Below are 27,788 nucleotides of genomic sequence, written 5' to 3' on the forward strand. Positions count from 1 at the left end.
ATAAAGTCTAATGAAACATATCATACAGAGCAAAGTCTCCCGCAGAGAGATGCTGCTGTTTGGTCTCTGCTGAGCAAAGATCCCATTACAGCACACCCAGAGCCACCAGAGCACTTCTTCAATTAGAAGCCGACAGTTTGCAGGACTTACAACCAGGAGGCACCTTCTGTGCCATCATCACTCCTGATGGTTTATGTTTTCATGTTTTCCTCGCTCTCACTGAGCTCCCTGTTTAATTTCCCTTTCTGCTTCAGGCTTGTGGAGATTTATTTTACCGCCCTCACTTGTCATTTCTTTTTTGTCTTACTGTTTTTCCACTTTGTTGAGTTTCATGGTCATTATAGCTTTCTCATATCACATTCAGTGGCCCTTTTCAAGTGAGACTCATAAAAGCAGCACTCACTACTTTCAACCTTAGCTGCCCTCTCAGCCACAGTCAGGCTCACACTGCCGGCTTTGCTACTCTGCAATTCATTTTGTAATACGCTCTATGGTATAACAATAAGAAACAATAGACAGTTAATTTGAATTATAGGCAGCACAGCTCACCTGTGGCTCCTCAGGAGACGGACCAGGGCCTTGGCGATCACCCCAACTTCTGCTTTAGGGGCAAGATGGAAATAGAGCTGAGCCACAGCCATCACCACCTGAAAGGAGAAAAGGGAGGGAGGCGTCAATGATCCCCAGTGATTCAGTCTCACAATGTGAAATACAGTAAAAATGTCCCTCTGGGTGTTGTGTTCAACGCTTTGTTCTCCATTGAAAATTCATTAATTTCCAAAGCAGCAGTCTCACCAATACATCACTGTCTGACACAGCTGTATTTTACAGCTTCCAGATAAAAGTCAGAAGGTTAAAATAAGCACTCAATCAGCATATTGCATAAAATTTAAACCTCATCAAGCTGATTACCATATAAAGATGAATGTGTTAGCAAACAGAGCGACATTAGCATTAACTTCTCTGTTAGCTCTGTGTTTGGTCTCCTCCACCTCCTGAGGGAAACATCTGTCTCTTTAGCTGCTAAATGCTGCTCTGGGTTCAGCAGCTGCTCTCTGACTGAGTCTGTCTGCTGCTGAGCAGGTTACAACAGTGCTGAAAACAGCTGCCTGCTGCGTCTGGAAAGGACACTGATGAGAGGAGAGAGTGAACCGAAACAGTTCAGTTATGGGCTGTAAAATCAAAGCAGTGAGCTGAAAGAGTCTGAAACGCTCCGCAGAGCTGAGGGGGGGCTACATCTCTGTGGGTTCACCATTATGAACGACCCCCTTTCACGTTACACACAGGCATTTGATCCACTGTTGACATACAAATAACTTGTTAGCCAACAGTTATTTACCCTTATATACACTTATTTACACATCTAGCAGATAGCTGCTTTAAGTGGTGGCAGACATGTGGAGTTTAACTTCCAGTGCCCCCACAGGAAGCACATGTATGTGGCATTTCACCACAGGAACTCACTAGAGAAGAAACAGGCCCACACATATTCAACTATTTAAAGACATCAGGGCAAAGGGAAATCATTTATTAATGACTTAATATGTGCAAAATAATAAGCTGCATAGAGCCCAATTATAGAGCTCACTGATTGGCTGCTATATAGATGCAAGATAAGGAAACACACCAGTGGCCTGAGGAACAGGGCTCATCTTGGACCGCCTTGAAGTAACCAGCGTGACTACAGCAGTACACAGGCAGAATACATCTCATAACGTCCGACATGGAACACAACAGGCCGCACTAATGCAACATGACGCTTTATTAATTTCCTTCGGGAAATTATCACTTGTCCCCATTTCAGAGTGAGAGGTCAGCTCTGACTGCGTGTCCCGGATGTTAACATGAAGACCTGGACTGCTCACAACACCAACCTGCTGCTCAGTGCAGAATAAACGATTATAAGCTCTACCATGGCAACAGACTCAAAGGGGGGGGGTCATCTGCTGTGTTATACTGATGATGAAGGTGTGTGCTGGTCTCACAGCTGCGTTGCGGCTCTGCAGGAGCGGCTTGGTGTTCCTCAGCAGCAGCCGGTGGTCTGGATCCATCACGTACGGCTTCCTCTTGGCCATGGCGGGAGCCTCCGCCTTCTTTTCTTTCTCCTCCTCGTCTTCGTCCTCATCTTCGTCCGAGCCGTAGAAGGTCTTGTCCCCGCCTCCCTCCTCCAGCAGGGACTCCTGCAGAGACAGAGGGGATTAAACAGTGTGTTGGGGGACAAACAGCACAAGATAGAAACCTCTCCTGTTATTTACTGCTTTAAAAGTCACCAGATGGTAATTTGCTCTTGAATATGTTGCCTTATCATTAGACCTCCTGCCGTCAGACAACAATGAAGAGCAAACTGGTTTTGCCAATTTATCACCACATGCACGGGGAATTACCACAATAACAATGTTCAACACAGTATGAAAAATGGCTCAATTTGTTGCTGGTCGCTTATAAGAAAACAAGTTGACAGGTGGGTGTGAAAAACTGATAAACACAGAAAAGAAATCCTCAAACTGGTGGAAGAGGAAAATAATGATAGGAGGGCTTCAGTTTGTACGTCTGCACAGTCACAATGGAAGCCAATGATGAATCCAACAAAATAAAAGTTGTCTTGTTGCAATAAATGCACCTACACACTTTTGTTGCACCGTAATCTCTCAAAATCCCATTAGTATGCAGATGAGTTGTTGTCGACGACACACGAGTAAACTTACTTCTGAGTTTTGTTAGTTTCCATGGAAACGATTACAGTATATAGTCTTTTATGCATCAAATGCAGTTGATTTTCACTGATAAAAACTCTTTTGATAATCGCTTAATCCTTGAAGTCAATTAGAATCAAGAAGAAATCACTTGATTTGCTGCTTTTCTGTCTTATATTTCACTGTCAATTACATATTTGTAGTTTTTGGACAAAACAAGTGATTTGAAGACGTCACATTGTCCTCTAAGAAACTGTGATGAGACATTTTTCATGTCATTTTATATCAACTAAACAAAAAGAAGTTGCATATTAAGAAGCTGACACCACCTTTACAAACTCTTACTCACATTGATGTTGGGGTTGAGGAACTGCGTCCTGGCGTAGCGGGTCAGCATGTTGATGATGACGACCTGCCCCCACTCCTCCACGTCGATCAGGAGGTTACACAACTTCCTGTAGTTCTTGTGGATCAGGTCGATGCGCTCCGGACACACCTCCTCGAACGCCATGACAACGCTTCCTGCCACCAGCTGCGGTCACACAACAGGTGATGTTAGGAAAATGTTCTTTGATGCCTCATGTCAGGAGAGCACACGTTATCTATGAGGATCACTGATGCAAATACTATGCGTGCATTCTGAAAATACTTCTTAAGCTGAAGAAGAAGCCTGTAAATGGCGACTGAATTGTACAGCTTGTTTCTGTTTTCTGTATATTTCTGTATGATTACAGCACTGGTTAAACACATGATAAGCCTTGAAACAACTGAGGCATTGAATGCAATCTGGTGCTGTGCACAGAAGCTGGTTCTGCTTATGTTTTGCATTCTGTGTTTTTCCAACTTGTATTTGCATTTGTTGAAAAGAATCTGGATCAGTGGTGTGAAAACCCACCGTGGTTTTGTCAGCGAGGAGTTTCTCTATGACTTCAATGAGCTGGTCCTTCTGTTCTGGATCCAAACTGAGAAGAAATCATTCAAATGTATGAAACATGACATGTTGGAGAGAGACAGGTTAGTTCTTAAAGAAATTCACTATCAAGTATAAAACTAATGGATTTTACAGCCGGAGCAGTGATGGACTTCAGGAGGAACTTTTACTGCTGTGAAGGGCTCTAATTTTAAAGTAAGTAACTGCAGCTCTTGATCTCAGCCTCAGGGATCAGGACTCTCTAATGCAAGCCAATAAGAAACTCTCAAAAACAGATTTCTAACTTACACATTTATTATTTATGGTTCTTCTAGTCACTCTTATAAAAGCCTCAGTTCAAGCGGTAACATCTGTAACTAGGAGGCATCTTCCAATAAGTACTAATAAGTAATAAGTGAATTCATCTACAAAGGAATCATTTGATGTTAGAGCTGAATTCATGAATAGTCAGTGTTTTGTAATTGGGGTCTGGGAACTGAATGAGTCTTGGTCACCTGTAGAGTTTAGGAATTGCGTGAGCAGCGGTCTTCCTGACGTATGGAGACATATCCGAAGCGGCTTCTTTGATGGCCAACATCATTATGGGGACGATGATCGTGACCCGGATGCTGGAGAGGACTCGCAGAGCACTGGCTCTGATCAGCTGGTTCGGATCCTACAAAAGTACAGAGCAGGAATTTCATGAGCAATATTTGACCGTTGGTTCATAACGCAGACGTACGAGGTTCATTCCAAAATGTGAAAAACAAGACGAAGAGTGTACAGCTCTGTGAGGCTGTAGTTGTGCTCTGAGCTAAATGCTAACATGCTGCCGTCTAGCAGGTGTAATGTTTACCATGTTCATCATCTGAGTTTAGTTACAGGTTTAAGAATTAGTTCTGCAGGTATTAAACAAATCAACATGTTGACATGATGATGGCACCAAATAGAAAGAGTCAACACAATTTATCCTCTGGGGACTTTGAAGAAGATCTGTGGTGAGTTTCATGGCAATCCTTCCAACAGTTGTCAAGATATTCACCCAAAACCATACATGTCAACCTCATGGTGGCACTGGAGTAAAAGTCAGAGGAAACCAAAGTCAGCTGGGAACCATGAATGTTTTTTACAAACGTTCATGGCGATCTGTGAAATATTGTTGAGATATTTCAGTCTGGACCAAAGCAGTGGGCCGACGCCACATTGCCATCCATAAAGCCGAGCAGCCAGCAGGGTTAGAAACGTGCAGCGAGTCTTTATGTCCTGAGTCTCATCAGACCCCCAGTTTTGATAAATGTGTTTCTTTCTGTTGTCAAAAAGAAGGAATAGTCACTAATGAAAAGTGCCGTACCTTCAACCCTCGCTGAAACGTGGAAATGGAGAGCAGAGCGAGATCCTGCTGCTCCTCTGCATAACGCACCAAGTAAACATAGACCAGCTTCTTCACCTGTAGGGCGGAGCAGTGAGAGGGAAACAGGACCATGAAAAGAAAAGATGTCATCCAAATTATGTAGATTAGTTCAATTATTTTCACTGAATGAATCTGAAGTGAAGAGATAAAGTAAAGCGATTAAAAAAAAATCCTTAAAAAGAGGAAAATTGCAATTTTGTTCAGGTGAGATGAAGACAAACCCCACAGGCTTTTAGAGATGTGATAAGATCGTTCATGAATTACAAGCAAGCAAAATAAAAAAAAGCCTTAATGCAGAGAGCCACATGAAACTACACAAGCTGAAGAACAGGAACAAATACTACATGAAGCAACATGAAAGTGGGTTCATTACGAACCTCAATGTTTTTACAGGCCACATTTTTCACCACAGCAGGGAAGAGATCTGATGCATTTTTACCTCGAGCGATCATCTGCATAGAAAACACACAACACACAGCAAAACAGTCAGCGCTGAGGGTTTCACAGGTGCAACTTTCTATATTTCATTCCAGCTCCTTTTCATCTTCTCTCCTCGTGATGAATGGAGGGACGCATGTGGAGCTTCAGAAGGAAGAATCTGAATCTGGTTATAAATATTTAACAGCTGACTGTGCAGAATCATCTACAACTGCCTTCTTCTTACAGCTGAGGGGCATTAAGTCTCTTACAGTTTCAGGATCTTAACTACAGCACAGTTTTAGTTTGTATGTGATGTGCATCCCCCCTCTCTGCATCGTTATACTGACATCTCCACCATCAAAATCATGGAGAACAGGTTTTGGGGTCTTTACAGTTGTCTGAATGAATCTGACACGTGTTGTGTTGAACATATGATCCTTTCCCTCGACGTGCAGGCGGACCTGCTGATCAGAGAAATCCCAAAGTAAACATGATTTATACTCACGGCCACGATCCGCTTCATTGCCTCCAGCTTCAGGGAGTCTTTGTTGCTGTCCAGCATCTCCTTCAAGTCGTCATGTCTGAGGGAGGAAAACACTGACGCTTAGCTCACAGCTTGGCAGTTTGTTTTAGCAGTACAGGAAACGGCAAAACACTCTCAAACTAGAAATACAGTTTCATAGTTTCCATTCAATGCTCAAAACTGATCAAAGTCTGCAAGTGTGACCCAGAAATGATTCTCTTTGAAGTGGGAAATCCAGCTTGCAAACTATGGAAACCTTTGAAAGTGCCGCTCATAAAAGGGGGTAATTGGAAAGTGACATAATCCCTAAACCTACATGTTGACACCTCAGAGAAAATATAGACATTTTAACAGGAATGGAGGAAGCAGCATCCCAGAACTGAAGATGTGAACCAGTACAACTGTAAATCAGCCTGTAGGTCTATTAGTATCTCACAAGCTCGCTTCTGTCTTTTTGTTCGGGGGACTCGATGATCAAACATTATGACAGAAAGATTCTGGTTCTTTTTCCAGCTCCTCCAATCTCAGGATCTGCCGCTTTTCTCTGTTGAATATTTGGGGAAAACAATCTTTGAAGACTTCACCTTGAGCTTTAAGAAATGGTGTTGAACACATCAGTCGCAGCCTTTATCATCATCATATCCAACTTACATACTGTGAGCCTGACTGCCATCATGTCATGTAGGAAGTACCTGACGCACAGCAGCTATCGCTGATGCTGGTGTTGATGGTGGAGATTTGGAGAACAACTTGTTTAGAAATGACAAGAAAATGTGAGAGAGGTGACGTGCTGTATAATACGTAACATACACAATAAAAAGCGTTCCTCTGTGAACTGTAGTGCTGCAGAACGTTTTGTATTGTTTAAAAAAACATCAAAAGTTGGCATTGAACGTGTTCATCGTGTTGACTTTCTTTGATCATACAGTTCCTGAGTTAAATCACTATTTTTTAGACAGATGTGTTATTTAGGGAATCTTTTTGTTCAGCTGCTTAAACATTTAACATTTAAGAAGTTTGGCTTTTCGAGACTCAGGCTCTAAAGCCACGCTGGAGGCTCTCTGAGGCGGCACCGCGGTCCTCTGAGCTAAATGCTAACGTCACCTGCTAATATGCTCACAATGACAATGTAGCATTTGCTAATTAGCAGTAAACACAGAGGGTTATGAATGCCATTAGTTTTGCAGGATTTCGGTTAAAAAACAATTGGACAAATTCAAATTTGACCGGCTGTCGACACTAGAGGACAAGTGAGGAGATCACTGAAGTTATCAGGACTCCTCCATCTGGGCAGGATCTGAGACAGGATCGCTGCTCCGGCGGCCAACATGAAGACGTTCAAATACTGGTCGATGACCTTTTCAAACAGCCTAATATCTGTTTTGCTGCTCTCTATTGTCAAGTAACAGAAGGCAATAATTACTTCATGAAAACCTTTGAATTTACTGTAAAGAACCTTCAGTGTCTGGTAGAAACAAGAAGTAGTGCATCTTATAATAAACAGAAAACCTCAAGGATACTTAAAGCCACACGTGTCATTTGTGATCAGAATCATACATCAACATCTGTTTGAGTGTAAAACATCTGGCGTTATTACAACATCTACATCTTAATTTGGGATGTATTTGGATAATTCATCTTATTTTGCTTTCAACAGAGACAATGGACATAGATCAACATCACTGTACATGTGACTGTTACCCACGAAACACAAAACTGGGTAAATGGAATATTAAAAGCTTAAAAAACTTCTATCAAAAGTCTCAAAACCTCAGAATGTCTTAATGTCCGGTTGTCAATATAATACAATAATATAACATCACTACCTGTCAGTTTGTCAACCTGTATTCATGACCAACAATTTTAAACTCAAAACTACCGAAAAGAAAGAAAGAGACTGAAAGAGATTTAATTTGTCATTGTGAGTTGTGGGAATTAAGGGTGGGGTTTGGTTGGTGGTGGGCGGGATGATTAAATAGCCACGAAGATGCACATTTTCCTAACTAGTTTCCAAGGCAACAAAGGATGCAATAAAACGAAGTTAAGTGATTTCCTGCCTTCCTGCAGTGCCTTTGTTGCATGTGACGAGGGACTGGCGGTCTGTGCAGCCGAGCTGTGGAAACACAGAGATCTACTCCTGCGATTATAAACTCGTGCTGGCAAGTTTTCACTTTTCTAAACTACCAGAATTCATCCTTGTATAAAGTCCTCACTGTTCATCATCCATTTACACAAACGTATCAAATGTGTAATTTGAAGCTGGGCCAAATCCACACGCAGAATTTAAAAAATCTAAACATTAAAGTAAAATAGATTAAGAGGACTATGCTGCTTGTCTCTGAGTACTGCTCTGTGTACTTTACTTAAAAGTAAATACTCTAAAAAGTACACATTCTGACTGGAAGCTATTGAAACTTACTGTGCTCTTCCCATCTTCGCTCTACAAACACTACAAATGACTTTCCAAACTATTTGATGTGAAGTGCAGTCAGGTTTTACATCATTCCTCTGTATGAGTGGGAGGCTGCTGGGGTTTACTGTATATTTCATCTGTTCTGGTCGTGTGACGGCAGCGAATGCAGGCCGTGCAGTCTGTGAGGAGGAGGCTGCTGCAGAGCACAACTGATTTATCACGACTCTGCCTTCACTTTAATGTGTTTCTGTGCAGAAGAAAGATTTCTGCTTTCGTCTCCATCAAGCACCAAAGCGTTAATAATTCCATGGCATGAATAACATGGTTCACTCTGTCACACACTTCAAAACCTAAATTCATCAAAGAGTCTCAAATTAAAACCTGACAGTATCTATAAAATGCTGTTTGTGACGGATTATTTTTGGAACGCGAGCAGCGACCTGACGCTGGTTTCTTGGTTACAGATTTGAGTCTGTGCCCCGAAAACAAATTAAAAAATAAACTCTGAGAAAATGCAAAGATAACTTGCCCAAAGCGCTGAAAGCCCAGACGTGAGGAGGAGTAACACTAATGCTGAAGGTCCCACTGGTTCACTTCCTCCTGTGAAGATGATGATGATGATGGGCCGCGGCCTCTGACATGAACATAGTCTCTTCCTGCCTCTGATGTCAACTTCTGAACCCAAAGTGTTTTTCTTTTTAAGCGGTCATATATCTTACATTACATTTCTATGCCAGATGTGACTGGGAGGCTGTACTTAGGGCAGGCACAGTGGTGCTTTGAGCTACATGCTAACATGGGTATGCTAACATTAACCTTTATTGAACCAGGAAGTCCTTTGAGATGGAAATCTCTTTTGTGAGGGAGACCTGGCCAAGACAGCACACCAGTGACAGTTTAAATAAAGATAAAACACTACAGACAGGAACTCAGCAGTTTTTTAACATGGCTTTAAATTGTATGACAATGCTAACATGCTGATGTTAAGGCATTTATACTGTTCTACACCATGTTCACAGTCTCAGTTTAGATCTTAGCATGCTATCTTTTGCTAATGAGCACGAAACACAAAGTACAGTTCGAGCTGGAAATGCCATTCGTTTAGCAGATAATGAAACCAAACTACTGGACAAACTAAAACTGGCGCTGGAGGAAAAGTCAGAGGTTCACCGTAGTCATTAGGGTCTATCCTCTGGGCACCGTGAACATCTGGACCAAACTTCATGACAATCCATCCAATATTGTTGAGAAATGTCAGTCTGGACCACAGTGGCAGAGTGACCGCGCCACCCGGCCAGAAGAATTGAATGTAGAAGAGGCAGATTGCCTCACTGCTGCAACGTGATGTTGCTCTGACCTTGTTCTCGTCATGCTCTCACTCTCTACATGTGAGACAGCTGAAAGCAAAGAGCTCACATCAGTTCTCATTCAAGGAAACACAAAACTAAATTATGATTTAAACGGGTAAGTTGGAGAATTTCACCTGCCAAAATGTAGAGGAGAGAAACCAACCAACCACAAGCTTCATTTGTTTTCCGGGTTGTGTCTATTTACCACCGTGTTCAGCCTCACTAATTAATAAAGTGACAGGGATTCATGTGGCTTGTTTGATGGCAAACAGGCCTTTTGAAGATCTAATTAAAACTGGACCTGAAAACATTGATTACATTTGCTGTAGCGGAGAACAAAACATAAAACCTGTCACAGTGGAATTATCAGCAGTTTGCAACCACAGACAAGTTACATGCGTATTATTAGTAATAGTCTTAGTGTTGGTAGTAATAGTGGCACATAAGGTTACTTAAAGACAGAGCAATGCCATTACAGTTGAAGGCAAAGGTGGAGGAGAAATTATAATTTTACTACATTTAACAGTTTATAAGGAAAGAAAGACCTGTTTTATACAGAGCTAATGATGAAGTGGACAGAATGATTCAATGACGGAGCCTTTCTGTATTTTAACTAACTGTAAATGCCACCTCAGTGAATTATCTTAGAAATAAAACCATCTGGAGCTGCTGCAGGAAAAACGACCCTCTGACTGGGTCCATACGTCTCTGCTCATGCCCAGAGGGCCCACAGTAATTCTACACCAACACTGGTTCTCTAATTTCTCTGGATTTTGTCCCGTCCTGCCGAACAACAGCTGAATTTACAAACAGCTCTGAATTATTTAACCCGCTGTGGTCCAACAGAGTACACCGGCGGTCAGGTTACCGGGCACCAAAGCCAAGAGATCAGCAGGACTCTCCAGCTGGAAAGCCTCCATGGAAGAAGGCCCGCCGTTCAATGATACAACTTCAGATGCAATGTCATCTTGTTCCCCAAGAACAGAGCTCTGCGGGACTGCAACAACATTACAGGGGAGCAGATATGAAAATGTATTTGCATGAATCAGATTGGAAAGTGAACGACTGGCAGCTTGCATTTATAGGCAGCTGAGACTGTTTTACATAAGCTGAGACTTTGAAAGTTTTTTTTCTTGGTGACAGATGTAAAATATGTCTGCTCAAACCAACCAGAAGTGTCCCTCAGCAAAACTCTCATCCTGTAAAACAGACATAATCTAGTTTATAGCTATGACCCAATAAAATCCAAAAGTGTATTAATATCTCTCTTAAAGCAAATCCTCTTTTGATGTTCGTCAAGGTTTGCAGTCTAATAAAAGAGTCCAGCAGCTCCTTTGGCCTCTGCATGATGTCAGAGTTCTGATTCATAAACAGTATGTAAATATACCGTATGTCTTATTGTAAACTGGTACCCGTCCATCGTCCTCCGTTCTACTCTCATCTCTGTTCACCTTTCTCTCCGGCTGCAGGTCTAACAGCAGTGCTCACCATCGTTTGAAGCGAATCTCTACTCTGAAGTCCATCTCACATGTTGCATATGTCTTTCTGTCTCTTTTTGTTCCATCAAGTCTTTAGACTCGACCTTTAGACTAGAGCTGAAACGATTAGTCGGTCGACAGAAAATAAATATTTTTCATAACATTTCCTGGTTCCAGGATTTCCTGTTCAGTTTTATATCATTGTAAACTGAATGTCTCTGGGGTTTGGACTGTTGAAAATGTGACCTTAGACAAACTGTGATGGACATTTTCAGTCTTTTCTAACATTTTTTAGGCCAAACAACTTGTCGGTTAATTGATTAAATAATCAACAGATTACCCTGAATAATGAAAATGAGTTAGTTTCAGCTCTGAAGTCTGTACACTGTATATACTAAAGTCTATATACACGATTATCTGTGAGCTTTTATACTCGTGGGTCCACGACCTTTTTGCTTGTGTCCCTTTAAGTGAACCACGGTCTACTCACCAAACCTCATATGTTGAATACAGTTTGTCTATGAGCTGCAAGCGCTTCAATTAAAGAACAATATTTTGTTTCAATAGTTCCTGAAGAAGCAAAACGATCCAGTGTGTCATGATACCAAAGCAAACATCTGAGAAAAGTCAGAAAAAGAAAGTGAATTTGTGTTGAAGAAATATATTTTTTTCTGTCTTGTTAATTGTCTTACGACCCTTCAGACTTATCTTGCGACCTGTTGGGGGGTGCAGACCCCCAGGCTGCGCACCACTCTCTTATCATTGTGCTGCTCTGGCTCATCATCCAGCTGCACTCACTGTAATCTGCCTTGGAGAGGAAGCAGCTAAATGCCCTCATAACTGGAGGGTTATAACAGGGTCTGGATTCTCCTGGATTCTCCTACCGCAAAGGTTGAGTTTGGAAACTGCCCCCGCCACCTTCCTCCAGTGGTGCTCGTTCCTCATGGTCTCCTCCTCCTCCTCCTCCTCCTCCTGTGCCTCCAGATCGGAGGTGGCGCAGCTCGTCAGGCTGCAGGGCGCTGTACCAGGTCTGCTGCCCGCTGTCAGGGGTCAGCACGGGGCTCTTGTCCTCCTCCTGGCCCTGGACCTGACTCTGCACCGTCTTCACGATGTTCACCGCGTTCACCGGCAGCTGCAGCAGCTTCTGCATGGTGGTCATGTCTGAAACTTAGTCTGGACCAGAAGCTTGAGAGCAACCTGTAGAATCCCAGGAAGATAAAGTGGACGGACTGCAGTTTTCTTAAGCCACTCCTCCGCGTTAATCAGTCGGATGAAATTCTGCAGCTCCTCCTCGGACACTTCAGTTCGAGTCTGTGTTATAAATACTCCTTCCCTCAAAGGTGGAGTATATCCACTGCGAACATTTCTGGCACGAATGATGCAACGAACCTCTTCGGGAATGCTCCGGTGCCTCCTGACAGACTCCGCGATGGTTGATATACCACAGGTCCACTGCACCGAAGGGTTTTTGTGTCTTCTGTTACTGCTGAGTCTGTACGCATCCAGTGAGGCAGCAGACACCAGCCGCTCAGTAAATGGATGCTCGGCAGAGAGGGGGGTGCAGTTTTATTCACCGTGAAGCCTCTCCTCTCGCGACTCCTCCCGCCGCTCATGTGGTTCCTGCTGCTGCTGCTGCACCAGCTTCTCTCTCTCTCTCTATGTCTCTCTCTCTCTCTCTCTATGTCTCTCTCTCTCTCTCTCTCTCTCTATGTCTCTCTCTATGTCTCTCTCTCTCTATGTCTCTCTCTCTCTGTCTGTCTCTCTGTCTGTCTCTATGTCTCTCTCTCTCTGTCTGTCTCTCTCTCTATGTCTCTCTCTCTGTCTGTATACAATATGTCCATCTGAGCTCTCTAACAATGACACAGCCTCTCCCATCTTTTGCCACGTTATCACCCCCCCCCCCCCCCCCCCCCCATGCTTGTCATCCTTGCTCCGCCTCTTCACGCTGATGGCTAGAAATCTTGCCTCCCTCATTCATGTGAACTTTCATGCTTTCTTTATCTGCCCTTCATCTGAACTCACAGCCGACAGATGTTTTTAAATATCACTCACCCCACTTGCTCATTATGTTTAGAAATCTCTCCGTCTTATTCATTTTTAATATTCTGTGAGGTGCCTTTTTTTTACCTCGTCTTACATGACTCAGCTTTCTTGGCAGTGTCGTGATGAGGACAGCTCTCTCTCTCTCTCCCCCTCTCTCTCTCCCTCCCTCTCTCTCTCTCTCTCTCTCTCTCTCTCTCTCTCTCGCCCTCTCTCTCTCTCTCCCCCCTCTCTCTCTCTCTCTCTCTCTCGCCCTCTCTCTCTCTCTCCCCCTCTCTCTCTCTCTCTTACTCTCTCGCCCCTCTCTCTCTCTCTCTCTCTCTCCCCCCCCTCTCTCTCTCTCTCCCCCCCTCTCTCTCTCTCTCTCCCTCCTCTCTCTCTCTCTCTCTCGCCCTCTCTCTCTCTCTCTCTCTCTCTCTCCCTCCTTCTCCCCCCTCCCTCCCTCTCTCTCTCTCTCTCTCTCCCTCTCTCTCTCCCTCTCTCCCCCTCTCTCTCTCTCTCTCTCTCTCGCCCTCTCTCTCTCTCCCCCCCCCCCCCTCTCTCTCTCCCTCTCTCTCCCCTCTCTCTCTCTCTCTCCCTCTCGCCCTCTCTCTCTCCCTCTCTCTCTCTCTCTCTCTCTCCCCCCTCTCTCTCTCTCTCTCCCTCTCTCTCTCTCCCTCCCTCTCTCTCTCTCTCCCTCCCTCTCTCCCTCTCTCTCTCTCTCTCTCTCTCTCTCTCCCTCTCTCTCTCTCTCTCTCCCTCTCTCTCTCTCTCTCTCTCCCTCTCTCTCTCTCTCTCTCCCTCTCTCTCTCCCTCTCTCTCTCTCTCCCTCCCTCTCTCCCTCTCTCTCCCTCTCTCTCTCCCTCCCCCCCCCCCCCCTCTCTCTCTCTCTCTCTCTCTCTCTCTCTCTCTCCCTCTCTCTCTCTCTCTCTCCCTCTCTCTCTCTCTCATTTCTTCTCGGCTCGAACAAAAATAACATATGCTCCTCCAGTGATCTGTAACAGCTCAGTCAGGATTTGTTGAAATTTGCTAAAGACTCATACGATATTTAACCTGTGATGTCACTGAGAAGTACAGCATTTACAATCCTGGTCTACTGAGTGTTTGTCGGAGATTTGATGTTTAACAAACATGTTCAATCTCTCAATTTAGGAGGTTTTTAAAAAACAATCTAGTCTAACTATTCTCCATCTAACAGCACAAAAATGAGAAACATCACAGTCATTATTTCAAGCATCCCCAAGAAGATCCAGTTCTGTAAATCTCTTATCATCCTGACTACAAAAGACTTCTGCTGCCAACGGCCGACAGAAAATCTAAAAGATGCTTTGAGATTTTCTCGTCTTCTTGTCAAAACTTTTGATTTTGGGTGCAGTGCAGCAGTATCATATTCTCTAAATGAAGAAGGCCTCCAGTAACAGGGCACCTCAAAGGGAATACATGTAGGCTTTCATGAATTAATAAACTAGCATGTATGTAAGTCCTGAAACGGTTTATTTTTTAAGGAAGAGTTGGACATTTTTGGAAATACATTTTGCTTTCATGCCGAGAGAAAATTGATACCACTTTTATGTCCGTATGCTAAATGAAAGGCTACATCCAGCAGCCAGTTAGCTTAGCTTAGCATAAAGACTCGAGACGGGGAAGCAGCTAGCCTGACTCTGTCATTCGTCACTTGTACACTTCAGATGTAACGTGTTGCTGTTGTTAACTTTGGAGAGATCCAGGCTAGCTGTTTTCCACTGTTTCCAGGCTTTATGCTAAGCTAAACGTCTCGTCTGTTGATTCAACCCAAAATGTTGAACTACTCTTTAGATTGTTTCAATTCCTGGATCTTTTTACCAATCTTTTATCATGTCTCTGGCATTAATTGCATTTAAAAGTCATATTTTCACATAACTGGCACCTAAACCAGCCAAAAAAAGAGCCCACTGAATCATCAGCCAAGACGAGCGACCATCACATGTGAAATACAAAAGAATAATACTTTAACAACAACCCTGCTGAACTTACAATAGTCATTTCACGATGAAGAGCAGTAAAGTAGGCTTTAAAGGAGGAGGAAATGTGTTTTTTGCTCAGAGTAATGACACTCAGAGAGATCGACATGGTCTGAGGACTGAAGCAACATTTCATATCCGCCGTGTTTCCAAGGAGACGGCGGTGAAGGTCGAGTCAGCACTTTCACTGTCATGTTTACAGACAAACTGGTTAATCTACCTTCAGTGAGGAGACATCGACTTCAGCAAACACAGATCTACACAACGCCCAGCGTACACCTGAATGAATGAAGGACGAATCAACCAAAAGTAGTTTAAAACTAACGACTGACGTTTGACAAACAGCCTCCGCTGGCACCTTTTAAATGACTTCTCAAAACTCTTTCCAAAGAAGCTGTTTATGGATTCTAGCACACCGTTTTATTTCCATCATGTTAAAACATGTTCTGTTTCATTATTATTGTTTTATCTTACATTATTGTTTAGTATTTTATTCCATTTTATCTTTGTATTATTCTAATTGTCTGATTTGATTTGCCTCATTGCTGTCCAGAAATGTTTAAATCCTGTTTCAACAATGATAAATACTTTAATACTTTAAGCAATTTTGTTTTGAAAAGTGCTGTGTAAATAAAGTATATTGTTTTTATTAATATTAATATTAATAGGGAAAAATCTCCTCCTCCTCCAGATCCAAAGGTCTCAGCTCACAGCTACAAATGCCATCTACAAACAATGGGCTCCCTCTGCTGGTGAATTATGGTGAAGCTGTTGTATTTATTAATTATTATGTTAAAAGAGCCGATGATGCTTCAGCTTGACACGTTTCTTCTTCTGTTTCAGTGGGGCAACCCAAACTGTAATACAAGGCCATAACACGTGTGTCCAAACTGACATACATGCAGAGAGAACAGGTGTAAAACAAAACAGGTGAGATGAACGCAGCCATAGACACACAAACCTCTTAAAGGCTAAAAGTTCAATCAAAGTTCACAGAAACTCTGAATAAAGTTGTTTCAAAATCACACAACTTAACAGAGCAAGTCTCCACTCATACAAAACAATTACTAAAAATGGAAAAAGGTTCATGCAGTGAACTCTTTGAAAGACTTCATCAGGAAGAATTCACGGACGTTATTGTAATATGAAAGTGAGATTAGAGTCATATGTGTGCATTAAGTAGTATTAGTCACAGCAGTATTAGTATTAGACAGCATAGCTATCCAGCTGACACATTTAACAACGAAGGCTGACCACCAACATGTCTAAAAGCAAGAAGCTAAGGTTTGGTCATGTCACACTTTGATCTTTCTACTGAAGCCCCAAACAAACCAGACTGTGAAATATTACTACACAGAGTCCAGTGTACCAGATACATCTTTCCAATTGGCCTTCTTCACAGAAGACATGTGGACACGTCACAGAAGACAAGGCTCAGGTGAGAATAATGTCACGAATGATGGCTAAATCAACAAGTCAGGTCGAAATGCCTGCCGTGAAAGAGGCCTCGTGCCGTAACCACGATGCTCCAGACTTCACCCCTCAGCCCAATGAGTCTCACATGTTATCCCGAATGTTATCATGTGGCCATAAAAAGAGAAGTGAAGCATATTTGCAGCAAAACACTGATTTACACTTTTATCCTTTCTAAGACGTTAGTTTACGTCCTAAAGTTCAGAGCTAGCTGTGGAGTAAATCATGAATCAGCTCTATTCTAGCAGTAAAAAGGTGCTCAGCTGATCTATAAACATGTCATTTAGCATTGTTTTCCACAACTCTCCTGCAACAGCAAAGTCCCGTTTACACCAAATGACTCTTTCTTGGTTTCCACTTAAGAATCCAGAGGACACCGTCGCTGTTTGTCAACCCTTCATTATGGTCAACACCTTTCTGTATCTTGCTCTCTCGCTGTAAGTCACTTTAGGTACAGTAAAAGGTACTACAGTACTTATACCTGATGACTTATTACAAAGCGTTTCATTGGCTCTTCTTCATGAGAAAGCTGTCGTATTAATGTTAAGTTGCTGCAAAAAGGAACAACTTGTTCCCGAGCAGGAAGCCTGACGGACAACACAGTGCTGGACAGCTGTTGCTCTAATGAATAAATCAACCTCTGGTTGTCTGTTAGCTGTTACACATCAAAGTCGTGTCCTCAGAAACCGATCAGTCTTTAAATGTACATGTGAGTAATATCTTAAGAAAATTCTTAACTGATCCTTTATGTCTTTTTTGGTTCATATTGTTTGAGACTTTATGGATGTTAAGAGCATTGTAGTGGGTTTTAATCTTAAAAGGATTAAAAGGTTTTACAGGGTTTCAGGATGAGGCAGAATAAATATGCTGCCTCATTTGCATGGTTACATATTCAATATGACTAAGTGCTCACCTTGGATTATCATTATTACGAAGATTATGAAAGATATGAATTGATAAATCAATCGAACGGAAATTAATCTGCAACAATTTTGAAATAATTGAATTGTAAGTAAAAAGTAATTTTTCACAGAAAAATGATAAAAAATGTGCTGGTTCCAGCCTCTCAAACGTGAAAATGTCCTGTTTTTGTGTCTTTTATGGTAAACTGAATACCGTTTGGTTAAGAATAGAGCTAGACTGATATATCGACCGATATCAGCATATTGTAGATATATCCTATCAGTGTACAGGTCACCCAATAAGTAACAAGAAACTACAGAAGAGACAAGCCAAACCAGGTCTGAGGTCATTCAGAAACACGTCTCTTTACAGTCCCAGAGAGCACTGACTTGACTGGTTGATTTCTGAACATGTCGTGTTCATAACTCTTTACAAACACATCTGAAGGATCCGTTTATGTTAAAGAAAATGACTGTCAGACACTTCCACTCCACTACAACTTGCTTTTTACTTCACTCCAGTGAGACAGCTTTACTTTACACATTCATTTGTAAAAACATTTCATGGCTCCAGCTTCAAAATGTCAAGATTTCCTTTTAATTATCATTATTATTATTCATTCTTTTGTAATAATGTTGGGGTTTGGACAGTCGGTGGGATGAAACAAGCATTGTGAAGGCGTCACTTTGGGCTCTGAGAACGTGAGATGAGCATTTATCACAAACCAGTGTTTACAAACCAAACAATCAATCGAAAACAATGATTAATCCATATTGAAAATAATCATTAGTGTCAGTACAAAATAGTTATTTAGCTAATTAGCTCATCCAACTACACCAGTAAATCCCTGCTTTTACATGAATGCCTGAGTAATAATAATCTAATGATAGAATATTTAATAGTAAAACGGTCTCAGGGGACATTTAGCTGCATTGAGTCCTTTTATTTTTAACACTTTAAGTACATTTTCCTGATTTTACTTCCATACTTTCACTGATGGAACATTGTCAATGCAGTACTTTGACTCGTGAGAGAGTATGTTTTACAGTGTGTACAGTATCAGAGGTACTTTTACTACAGGATGTGAATACTTCCTGCGGTGTATCCGACATGCTCACTGGGAGCTGCTGCCGCTCCGCGCGCTGTCCAGCAGGGGTGGTGCTGAAAAGCCGGAGCTGCGGCCTGCCCCCCCCCCTCCACCACCAGGCCCTCCACACCTCTCCACCATGATACACACGCTGCCCATACAGACACCCCGAACACACACACACACACACACACACACACACACCGGTAAAAGCGCATCCACGACAGGTGGACAGCAGCACCGGGCCCCCGTTGGACCGTCTACAGCGCGCGACCAAATCACGGCGAGAGCTCCGCGAGCAGAAAAACCACAGACACGGGACCGTCGCGCGAATAAAGTTCCGTCTGTCCGCCGACATTCAAAAGCTGTCCGTTTGTCTCTTCACAGACAGGAACCCGCATCCACACCGCACCTCCCCCGCCATTATCTGCCCCGGTACCCCCCCCCCCCCCCACACACACACACACACACAACACGACAAATAACAACGGCGTCAAGCGGCACCGAGGCAGGTAGCTCCGTACCTTTTGTAGTCGGAGGAGAAAATCCCTCCGCTCGCCGGGTCGTGACCATATTCAGGCTCCCCGACGCTGGACGAGCCCCCCTTCTCGTCGTTGAAAGCGGAGCTGGCGGACATGGCCGTGGCTTTCTGTCTTTTCTCCCCCTCACGGAGCAGCGATGGAGATTTAGCGCAGAGGGCAGCGGGATACGCGGCTCTTAAAGGCGCACAGACACACGGCCGTTATCTCCGGGATGCTCGGTACAGAGGGGGGGGGGGGTGATGGGTGGAAGAGGAGGGATGACGCTCTGGTCACGTGATTTTTCACAGCTTGTAGTCCGGAAGTATTTGACACATGAATAAAGAAGGGTCTCTTCAAGATCCCTTCAACAGATTTCCACTTCCGTTTTTTTACCCAAAGCCTCTGGTGGAGAGTAATTAATAAACATTTCATTACTTATGAGTAATTACTGTACTTAAGTATAATTTTGAAGTACTTTTGCAAAAGAAGTATCCAGAAGTAAAAATAGCAATACCACAGTTTAAAAATACTCAAAATCAAAATAGACTTAAAGTACCAAAACTAAAAGTACTCATTATGCAGAGTGGCCCATTTAAGAATCATATATATTATATTTCTGGATTACAATTAAAGATGCATTAATGTGTCCATCACTTTAATGTTGCAGCTGGTAAAGGTGGGGCTACTAATAATAATATATAAAATAACTTTATATACTGCCGGGCATCTGAACCAATAATGATATATCATCATTTGTTAGTTGATTCCTGTTTTGTATCAATAATCTAAATCTACAAAGCAACTAGTGACTAAAGCTTTCAAACAAATCTAGTGCAGTAAAAAGTACAATATTTCTCCAAAATGTAGTATAAATATGTGAGTATAAAGTACAAGTACCTCAAAATTGTCTGTGTTGAGGTTGGTAGGTAGGAGTGTGTGATTAGGATTATTATGATTTTACATATTATTACATAAGTAGGAAGTGATTTCAATGGTGTCTGAAACACAAGCAGCAGTAGAAGGTAGTAACATATTATCAGTATTATTAGTAGTAGTAGTAGTAAACTGCAGTTGTCTTTAATAATAGCTGAAGCATCGCACTCACTTACTGCCACCTAGTGGAGAAACAGGCAACATGCAATAATCCTCCACCAGCCTCAGTCATGGACCAGACAGACCCTCCTCCACCAGCCTCAGTCATGGACCAGACAGACCCTCCTCCACCAGCCTCAGCCTCAGTCATGGACCAGACAGACCCTCCTCCACCAGCCTCAGTCATGGACCAGACAGACCCTCCTCCACCAGCCACAGTCATGGACCAGACAGACCCTCCTCCACCAGCCTCAGTCATGGACCAGACAGACCCTCCTCCACCAGCCTCAGCCTCAATCATGGACCAGACAGACTCTCCTCCACCAGCCTCAGTCATGGACCAGACAGACCCTCCTCCACCAGCCTCAGCCTCAGTCATGGACCAGACAGACTCTCCTCCACCAGCCTCAGTCATGGACCAGACAGACCCTCCTCCACCAGCCTGACTCTCCTCCACCAGCCTCAGTCATGGACCAGACAGACCCTCCTCCACCAGCCTCAGTCATGGACCAGACAGAGACTCTCCTCCACCAGCCGCAGTCATGGACCAGACAGACCCTCCTCCACCAGCCTCAGTCATGGACCAGACAGACCTTCCTCCACCAGCCTCAGCCTCAGTCATGGACCAGACAGACCCTCCTCCAGCAGCCTCAGTCATGGACCAGACAGACCCTCCTCCACCAGCCTCAGTCATGGACCAGACAGACCCTCCTCCACCAGCCTCAGTCATGGACCAGACAGACCTTCCTCCACCAGCCTGACTCTCCTCCACCAGCCTCAGCCTCAGTCATGGACCAGACAGACCTTCCTCCACCAGCCTCAGCCTCAGTCATGGACCAGACAGACCCTCCTCCACCAGCCTCAGTCATGGACCAGACAGACTCTCCTCCACCAGACAGACTCTCCTCCACCAGCCTCAGTCATGGACCAGACAGACCCTCCTCCACCAGCCTCAGTCATGGACCAGACAGACCCTCCTCCACCAGCCTGACTCTCCTCCACCAGCCTCAGCCTCAGTCATGGACCAGACAGAGACTCTCCTCCACCAGCCTCAGTCATGGACCAGACAGACCCTCCTCCACCAGCCAGACCTTCCTCCACCAGCCTCAGTCATGGACCAGACAGACCCTCCTCCACCAGCCTCAGTCATGGACCAGACAGACCCTCCTCCACCCGGACACATGTAGCAGCAACACATGCACATTCATGATGTATTGAACAGGAGCTTTGGTTAGAACAGGTCACATTTATCTGGCTAGGTCTTTGTGAAAGTCTGCGGTAACAGTTCATATCTCGACAGACCTGAGCTACAAGACACGAGCGTGAGTTTCAGAAACAACCTGAAGGTGTGTCTCAGTACCTGACAGGGGCGCGAGGGGTCGCCACGTTGCCACGGCAACTCCGAGCCGTTAAGAGACTCCCTGCTGTGAGAACAGATTCCGTTAGTGAGTTAGCTAGAGTTAGCTTATCAAAGACACATAGGTGTTTTATAAACTGTGGGGCGGGGGGGGACATACAGAACACATAAATGGGCACCCCTGGAGAAAAAGCGAAGAAAGCTAGTGTGGTGCTCAATTCGTAAGTTCATACTTTCCCAACAAGTGATTTTTTTTTTCAACACACGGTAACGGTTAGCTTTAGCTAGCTGACATAGTGTTAGCTCAGCAACACATAGTTAAGCTAGTTAGCTTACCCACGCTAGTGGTAGCTATGCTAGCCTAACTGTTGTTTTGCTTTCTCCTAGATCTTCTCGAGCAATGAATAACTCAGGAATTCATCAAGTGAGTCAGAGTTCAAGACGCACCTGGAGCCGCACAGGGTCGCTTCAGGCCGGCGGCAGCACCAACAAACAGCGGGACAGGAGCTCCGGTCAGGCGCCCAGAGGAGCAGCTCAGGTGTCGGTGTCTTCTAAATATATTCATATATTTTCAGTTGGTTTAATTATGAACAAACAGAGACATCCTTCAGTCCTTCATGCTGCATTGTTGTGTAAATCAACATTCAAGTTCAGCCTCATATAAAGTCAACAAATAAGTACCAATAACAATAATAGTAAATATGTTATCTAGTAAAATACCTAAAAGTCACAATAGTTCAGGGGACTTAACAAACAATTCTTCATAATTCGGTGACTTTGTTCGTTGCTAGTCTCAATCAAAAAGCCATTTATGTGTGAAATTTACTCATTAAGAGTTTAAGATTAACAACGAAACACAAGGAGTTCATGTTACATTCAGATTAAGTTATAATGTCAGAATTCTGTATGTATCTGTCCAAAACCTACCTGATGAGGGGCAATCATGAAGTAGATGCTTAACTGTTTCTGGCCGTGGTTTCTGTCTTTGCAGGCGTCGGGCGTCACTCCTCGGCCCCTGTATCCTGCGGAGTCCAAACCACAGAGATTATTTCTGGATGAAATGTTTTTCAGCTCAGGGTCAGACTACTCAAAATCCACGTCAAGCTTCAATGGGCCCTCATCCAGGTACCAGGTGTTAACGTTCATACGCACCTTCCGATTTGACTTTCATGGTGAAATGTTCCTTTATTAAATATGATGACTGTGTGTTACAGTTGTTTTTTTGTGTAGCTTGTTAAGTCAAATATAGCCACACATTTCTGACCACAAAAATGTACTCTGACCAAGTAATGACATTGTTTTGCAGCTCAGTCATGGGTAGCAGCCGACCATCCAGCCTGTCCAAAGTGACTAAAGAGACTGCGGACAGCGTTCCAACACTGGACATACCAGTGAACCCCCCAGCTCCATGCGGTTACTATTCTTTTTTTTAAGATATATATATATATTGTCATTATGTTTACTATTATCACTGTTTCCTCCAGGTGATAATCATATTCTCCATTCTTTAAAAGTAGTCTTCAATATGTATAGTACCATCATTTATTGACAATGCAGTGTTACATGCAATAAAATATTGCCATTTGCTGCAGAATACAATTCAATCTACAGCATCATATTATGATGAAATTACATTTTATCCTGTATGTATATGTTATCTGTTGTCTTTTGTTCTCTGCCAGAGGTACAGAGGAAACGAGACAACGTGAGACAACATGTGACAGAAGAGATGTTGGACGAGGAAGTAGTCACCTGCCTCTCTGAGACAGATACCATTTCACTGCTGGACATAGCCAGCACCCTTGAGTCAGAGGATGCTGATGATGCAGACGCTATTAAGTGAGTAAAGTCCTCTGCTTGTTGGTTTCCTTAAATATGAGGCAAGATCTGAAATGCACAACAGGCGATAGGAAGTGGTACTTTATGTCTTTAACTTGGGAACCGCCCGTCACACACTGTACCATATGTTTACTGATGCACTTCAGTTCATGTCGCTCTTTCATGGTTGTAAGAAGCTGTTGGGTTTTTCACCTTGTTCTTACAGAGAGAGAAACAGTCACTATGTTGAGCTTTGCAAGAACAGAATGGGCAACGATAAGTATGTGACACGATCAATGCAGACATTCAATGGAGCACCTAAAAACAAACAGATCCAGAGCGACACGATTGTCATGGTGGATAAAGGTTAGGCTTAATTATACTCTGTGTACTGTTTTTGGTTGTGTTTATTTCTGGTGGGCAGGTCAGGTTATAGTTTGAGTTTATGATGTAGCTCAAAAAGAAACCTCATCAATAATTAAACACATGTAAACTTGCCAGTGAAGCACTGGTTCAAAAATATTACACTTAAATTTAAGTCTCTAAGTTCAGGTCTGTTTTAGTGAAAAGAAACAGCTCAAACTTCAAATATAATAATCAATTGTTATCGATTCAGATTTGTTATAGTTGACTTTCCAACCTCAGATTGTCACATCACAGTCCACCAAGGCTTCGACATAGAACCAATGCAGGGTTGTTAGTTGTCAGACAGTCAGTTTACATTCTCTCATGTCCAAAGGCATGATTGCTACTATCTGGGGCATCTATGACGCTTTCTGCGACCAAAATGAAACCCCTGAGAGTGAGAAGGTTGACCATCCAGGGAGTACTGTGAACAGCAGCAAAGGTCAAGAGAAGAGAGGAGGGAGGAGCAGCAGCAGCTACAGCAGCAGCACAGTCGGCACAGGTAACAGTACCTGGGAGAACACTGACTCTGTTAAAGTCCAGTCCTCTGTCCCAGCAAGTGCTTGGGTCTGCAGAGGGCTCAGAACAACAACAAACCTGTCTGTCCTCAAGCATTCATAGTGTTAGATCCCAAACACAGATTCTGCAGTTGATTAATGCTTTGCAGGATTTGACGTGTATCATTGTCTCATATTTCATTTCCTCAGGCAGTACCGTGAGCTCACTGTTAGAAATGGAAATGTGTGGCGACAGTTTAAATGCTGAGCCCGACCCACAGATGATCATGTTGTCAGAGTCATTCCAAGACAGCTTATTAGTAATGGAGAGGAGCATCGTGGCAGACGTCTTTCAACCCAAGCTGGCGGCTTATAGACAGCTGCCCATACGAGAGGGTAAACTCAGGTCATCACTGTGTTCTCACATTGTTGGTGCAGGTGCACCCCCCGTAGACTCAGGACCTTTGTCCTTTCTGCTTCTATTACAACTAAACAGTTGGTCAGTTATAAAATGTAAGTGTGTCTGAATAAGTACTGTATACAGACCCTGACAGCACGGTGAAGCCTGAGGCAGAGAGCGAGGAGGGCGAGGAGAGCTCTTCATCTCCAGCTCTGGAACGACTCTGGGCTTTCAGTTGCAAGCTCACCAGAAGATGCAACATTACCAGCATGGCCTGGAACAAGGAGAACCCGGTAACACAGGCCAAAACCCCAAGACAAAGGCAAATTAATGAACAGCAGGGGTTGCTCTTGATTCCACTTAGATTCATGGTGGGCAAACATTGCAGGCTAAATGTCCCACACTTCACTTGGACTTCTCTGTTTGTGCTCTGTACTCTCTGTAAGGATCTGCTGGCTGTGGGACACGGTGACTGGGACTCAAGGAACCAGAAACCAGGGCTGATCTGCTGCTGGTCCCTCAAAAACCCCACGGTATATTTATAGATTTTTGCCTTTTATTTCCTTTCATCATCTTCCAGTGCTCCATCTCAACTCGCTAGTATAACCAAAATTGATTGGTAATAGGAAATATCTGAAATGCTTTTATCTATCATGTATGTTCGAAGTAAGGTTTGACTTGATGGCTGTGATGTGGCTCAGCAGGTAGAGCGGCTCGTCCACTGATCGCAGCGTTGCTGGCTGACTCCTTCTGTCCACATGTTGAAGTGTCATGTGAAACTGTAAAGTGCTATGACGCAGTGTGTGACAGTGACTGTAAATGTGTCCCCTGTGCAGTGGCCGGAGTGTGTCCTCCACTGTCATAGTTGTGTGACATCCCTGGATTTCTCAGCCAACAACCCCGACCAGCTGGCTGTGGGGATGTACGATGGCACTATCGCCATCTACAATGTCCGGAGTCGCAACAACACGGCATGTATCGCCAACAGCAGGTGAGGACTGTGTGTGTGTGTGTGTGTGTGTGTGTGTGTGTGTGTGTGTGTGTGGAGGGTGGACATGGAAATAAACTCACATTACGTTGAAAGAAAAGGTTATTGGACCAAACCTGTTTTCTGCTTTCCTAATGTTTTTCTTTTGTAGTGAGTGTTCCAAAAAGCACCTGCATCCAGTGTGGCAGGTCAGCTGGACCAAACAAGGGGTGAGATTATCAGGGGGGGGCCATGTAGAAGCCCTCGTCTCTGTGTCAGCAGATGGCAGGATTACCAAGTGGCTCCTCTGCAGCAATGGTCTTGACTGCATAGGTACTGTAGTCTGAACAGGCTGTGCTGATGTAAGCAGTGTTCAACAGTTTAACACATATGATGATAAAAACTAAACGTAGTAGATTCAGAGGTAAACAGTGACATTGTTACCTGTTGACATAACATTTACTGAAAGATTTTAGTCACAACATTTTATTTTAGATCATTTTGTAGCAAAATGGTGTTAATTATTTTTACCCATTTTTTGAAGGCAGTTAGCGAGACAAAACACCACTAAATGTAGTTATGTTTTTTAACAGTTTAACAAAGATCTGTTGTGAGAATGCTCATGTAAATGATTTGCAGGTTAAACCTGTGTAGCACTGCTCGAACACCATCATTCATTCTGTATCTTTTCTAAAAACGTGTTCTCAGACCTGATGAAGCTAAGGAGGAGTCAAAAGGCTGCAGGAAACAAGAAGAAGACAGGAAATGTTCTGTCAGAAATGACTCCTGGTCTTTGTGTTGACTTCAATCCAACAGTAAGTGGGCCAATCATGGGCTGGTTCTAAGTGAGCCTAGCTGTTCCTTCATCCAGACAGTCAGTATTCACAGGGACAGTTTGAAATGTTGACATTAACCTTTTGTCAGCTTGTGTGTTTCTCTGACTGTGACTGTGACTTCAGCATACATCACGTACCTCTCCTGGTTTGCTGTCGTCCTGCAGGACTCCAGTATTTATCTGACTGGCACATGGGAGGGCCTCATCCACAAGTGCTCCTTCTCCAACAGTCAGCACTTTCTGGACACTTACCAAAAGCACTTTGTAAGTCCTTCTGGATCATTCAGTGATATTTGAAATGTGTGAAGACTACGAGCCTGTTGACCAAATAAAATGTGGTCATTATTTCTACATGTGACAAGTAGAGCAATGAATAACATAATAATAACCTTGTGTTGACTTCAGTGAGGCAGCTACCCATTTACTACCGTTTGATTTATTACTGTAAATATAAAAATTGTAAACATGTGGATGTTTGTTGTTGCAGTATATTGACTCCGTATCACATCCTGCTCTCTCTCAGTGCCCTGTGAACCACATTGAATGGTCTCCATTTTGTTCTGACGTGTTCCTGAGCTGCTCCTCTGACTGGACCATCCAGCTGTGGAAGCAGGATCGCTTTACACCCGTGTTGAGCTTCACATCCACTCAGAGGGCCGTGTACGCCGTCAGGTGGTCCCCAAACTGGTCCACAATATTTGCAGCCATTAATGGACGACAAGTGGAGGTCTGGGACCTGAATTCAAGCGTGTGAGTCTGATTAACATCTATATGTCTCCAGCTTTGTCTTGTTGATTTTCATTTGATGCATTTATCTGATTTGAGACATGAGCCATGAGAAATAATCCTGTGTTCACTAACTGCAAACCTCTCCTTTTAGCCTGAACCCAACCATCGTGCACCACGCTGCACCTGGTGTGAAGGTGACGTCCCTGCTGTTTGCCAGAGGGACAGACTGTGTCTTGGTAGGGGACAGTGATGGACAAGTGACTGTCTACCAGCTCAAGAACCTCAGTGTGAGAGAAGGCAAGCAGGTAAAACTGAGGTGGCCTATGACGTATTCTATTCTATCACAATAGTCAGTGTGGGATGAAACACCACAGTTATAGTAGACTGTCCACAGGGCAAACTGTCTCTTACTCTTTCTTTCAGGTGGACATTTTGGAAGACATCATTCACTCTGCAGTCTCCAGGTAGCTTCAGACTTGAAAAACTGC

At 43.6% G+C, this 27,788-nt stretch overlaps 2 protein-coding genes across 4 annotated transcripts in view; one reads left to right on the forward strand and one right to left on the reverse strand.

The window, feature by feature from the left end:
• The window catches only part of LOC139286476 (AP-3 complex subunit beta-2), a 34,273-nt gene extending 14,957 nt beyond the window's left edge, over positions 1-19,316 (reverse strand). For all 3 annotated transcript variants that reach the window (XM_070907281.1, XM_070907280.1, XM_070907279.1), the window contains exons 1-9: positions 19,204-19,316; positions 5,940-6,015; positions 5,392-5,466; positions 4,955-5,050; positions 4,119-4,279; positions 3,589-3,655; positions 3,043-3,225; positions 1,986-2,180; positions 550-647 (exon numbers count right to left, since the gene is read on the reverse strand). In XM_070907281.1, coding sequence (XP_070763382.1) covers positions 550-647; positions 1,986-2,180; positions 3,043-3,225; positions 3,589-3,655; positions 4,119-4,279; positions 4,955-5,050; positions 5,392-5,466; positions 5,940-6,015; positions 19,204-19,316 — 1,064 coding nt within the window. The remainder of the gene's footprint in view (positions 1-549; positions 648-1,985; positions 2,181-3,042; positions 3,226-3,588; positions 3,656-4,118; positions 4,280-4,954; positions 5,051-5,391; positions 5,467-5,939; positions 6,016-19,203) is intronic.
• Positions 19,317-21,081: 1,765 nt separating this feature from the next.
• Positions 21,082-27,788, forward strand: LOC139286203 (dynein axonemal intermediate chain 4-like). Its single transcript, XM_070906937.1, has 17 exons — positions 21,082-21,475; positions 21,660-21,718; positions 22,641-22,774; positions 22,956-23,062; positions 23,332-23,488; positions 23,694-23,833; positions 24,207-24,374; positions 24,580-24,765; positions 24,914-25,062; positions 25,216-25,302; positions 25,606-25,760; positions 25,909-26,069; positions 26,445-26,551; positions 26,737-26,835; positions 27,095-27,321; positions 27,452-27,605; positions 27,724-27,788. The coding sequence occupies exons 1-17, from the start codon at positions 21,082-21,084 to the stop codon at positions 27,766-27,768; spliced, it is 2,529 nt and encodes an 842-aa protein (XP_070763038.1). The 3' UTR covers positions 27,769-27,788.

This window comes from Enoplosus armatus, chromosome 6, assembly GCF_043641665.1.
Source record: "Enoplosus armatus isolate fEnoArm2 chromosome 6, fEnoArm2.hap1, whole genome shotgun sequence".
NCBI classification, from domain to species: domain Eukaryota; kingdom Metazoa; phylum Chordata; class Actinopteri; order Centrarchiformes; family Enoplosidae; genus Enoplosus; species Enoplosus armatus.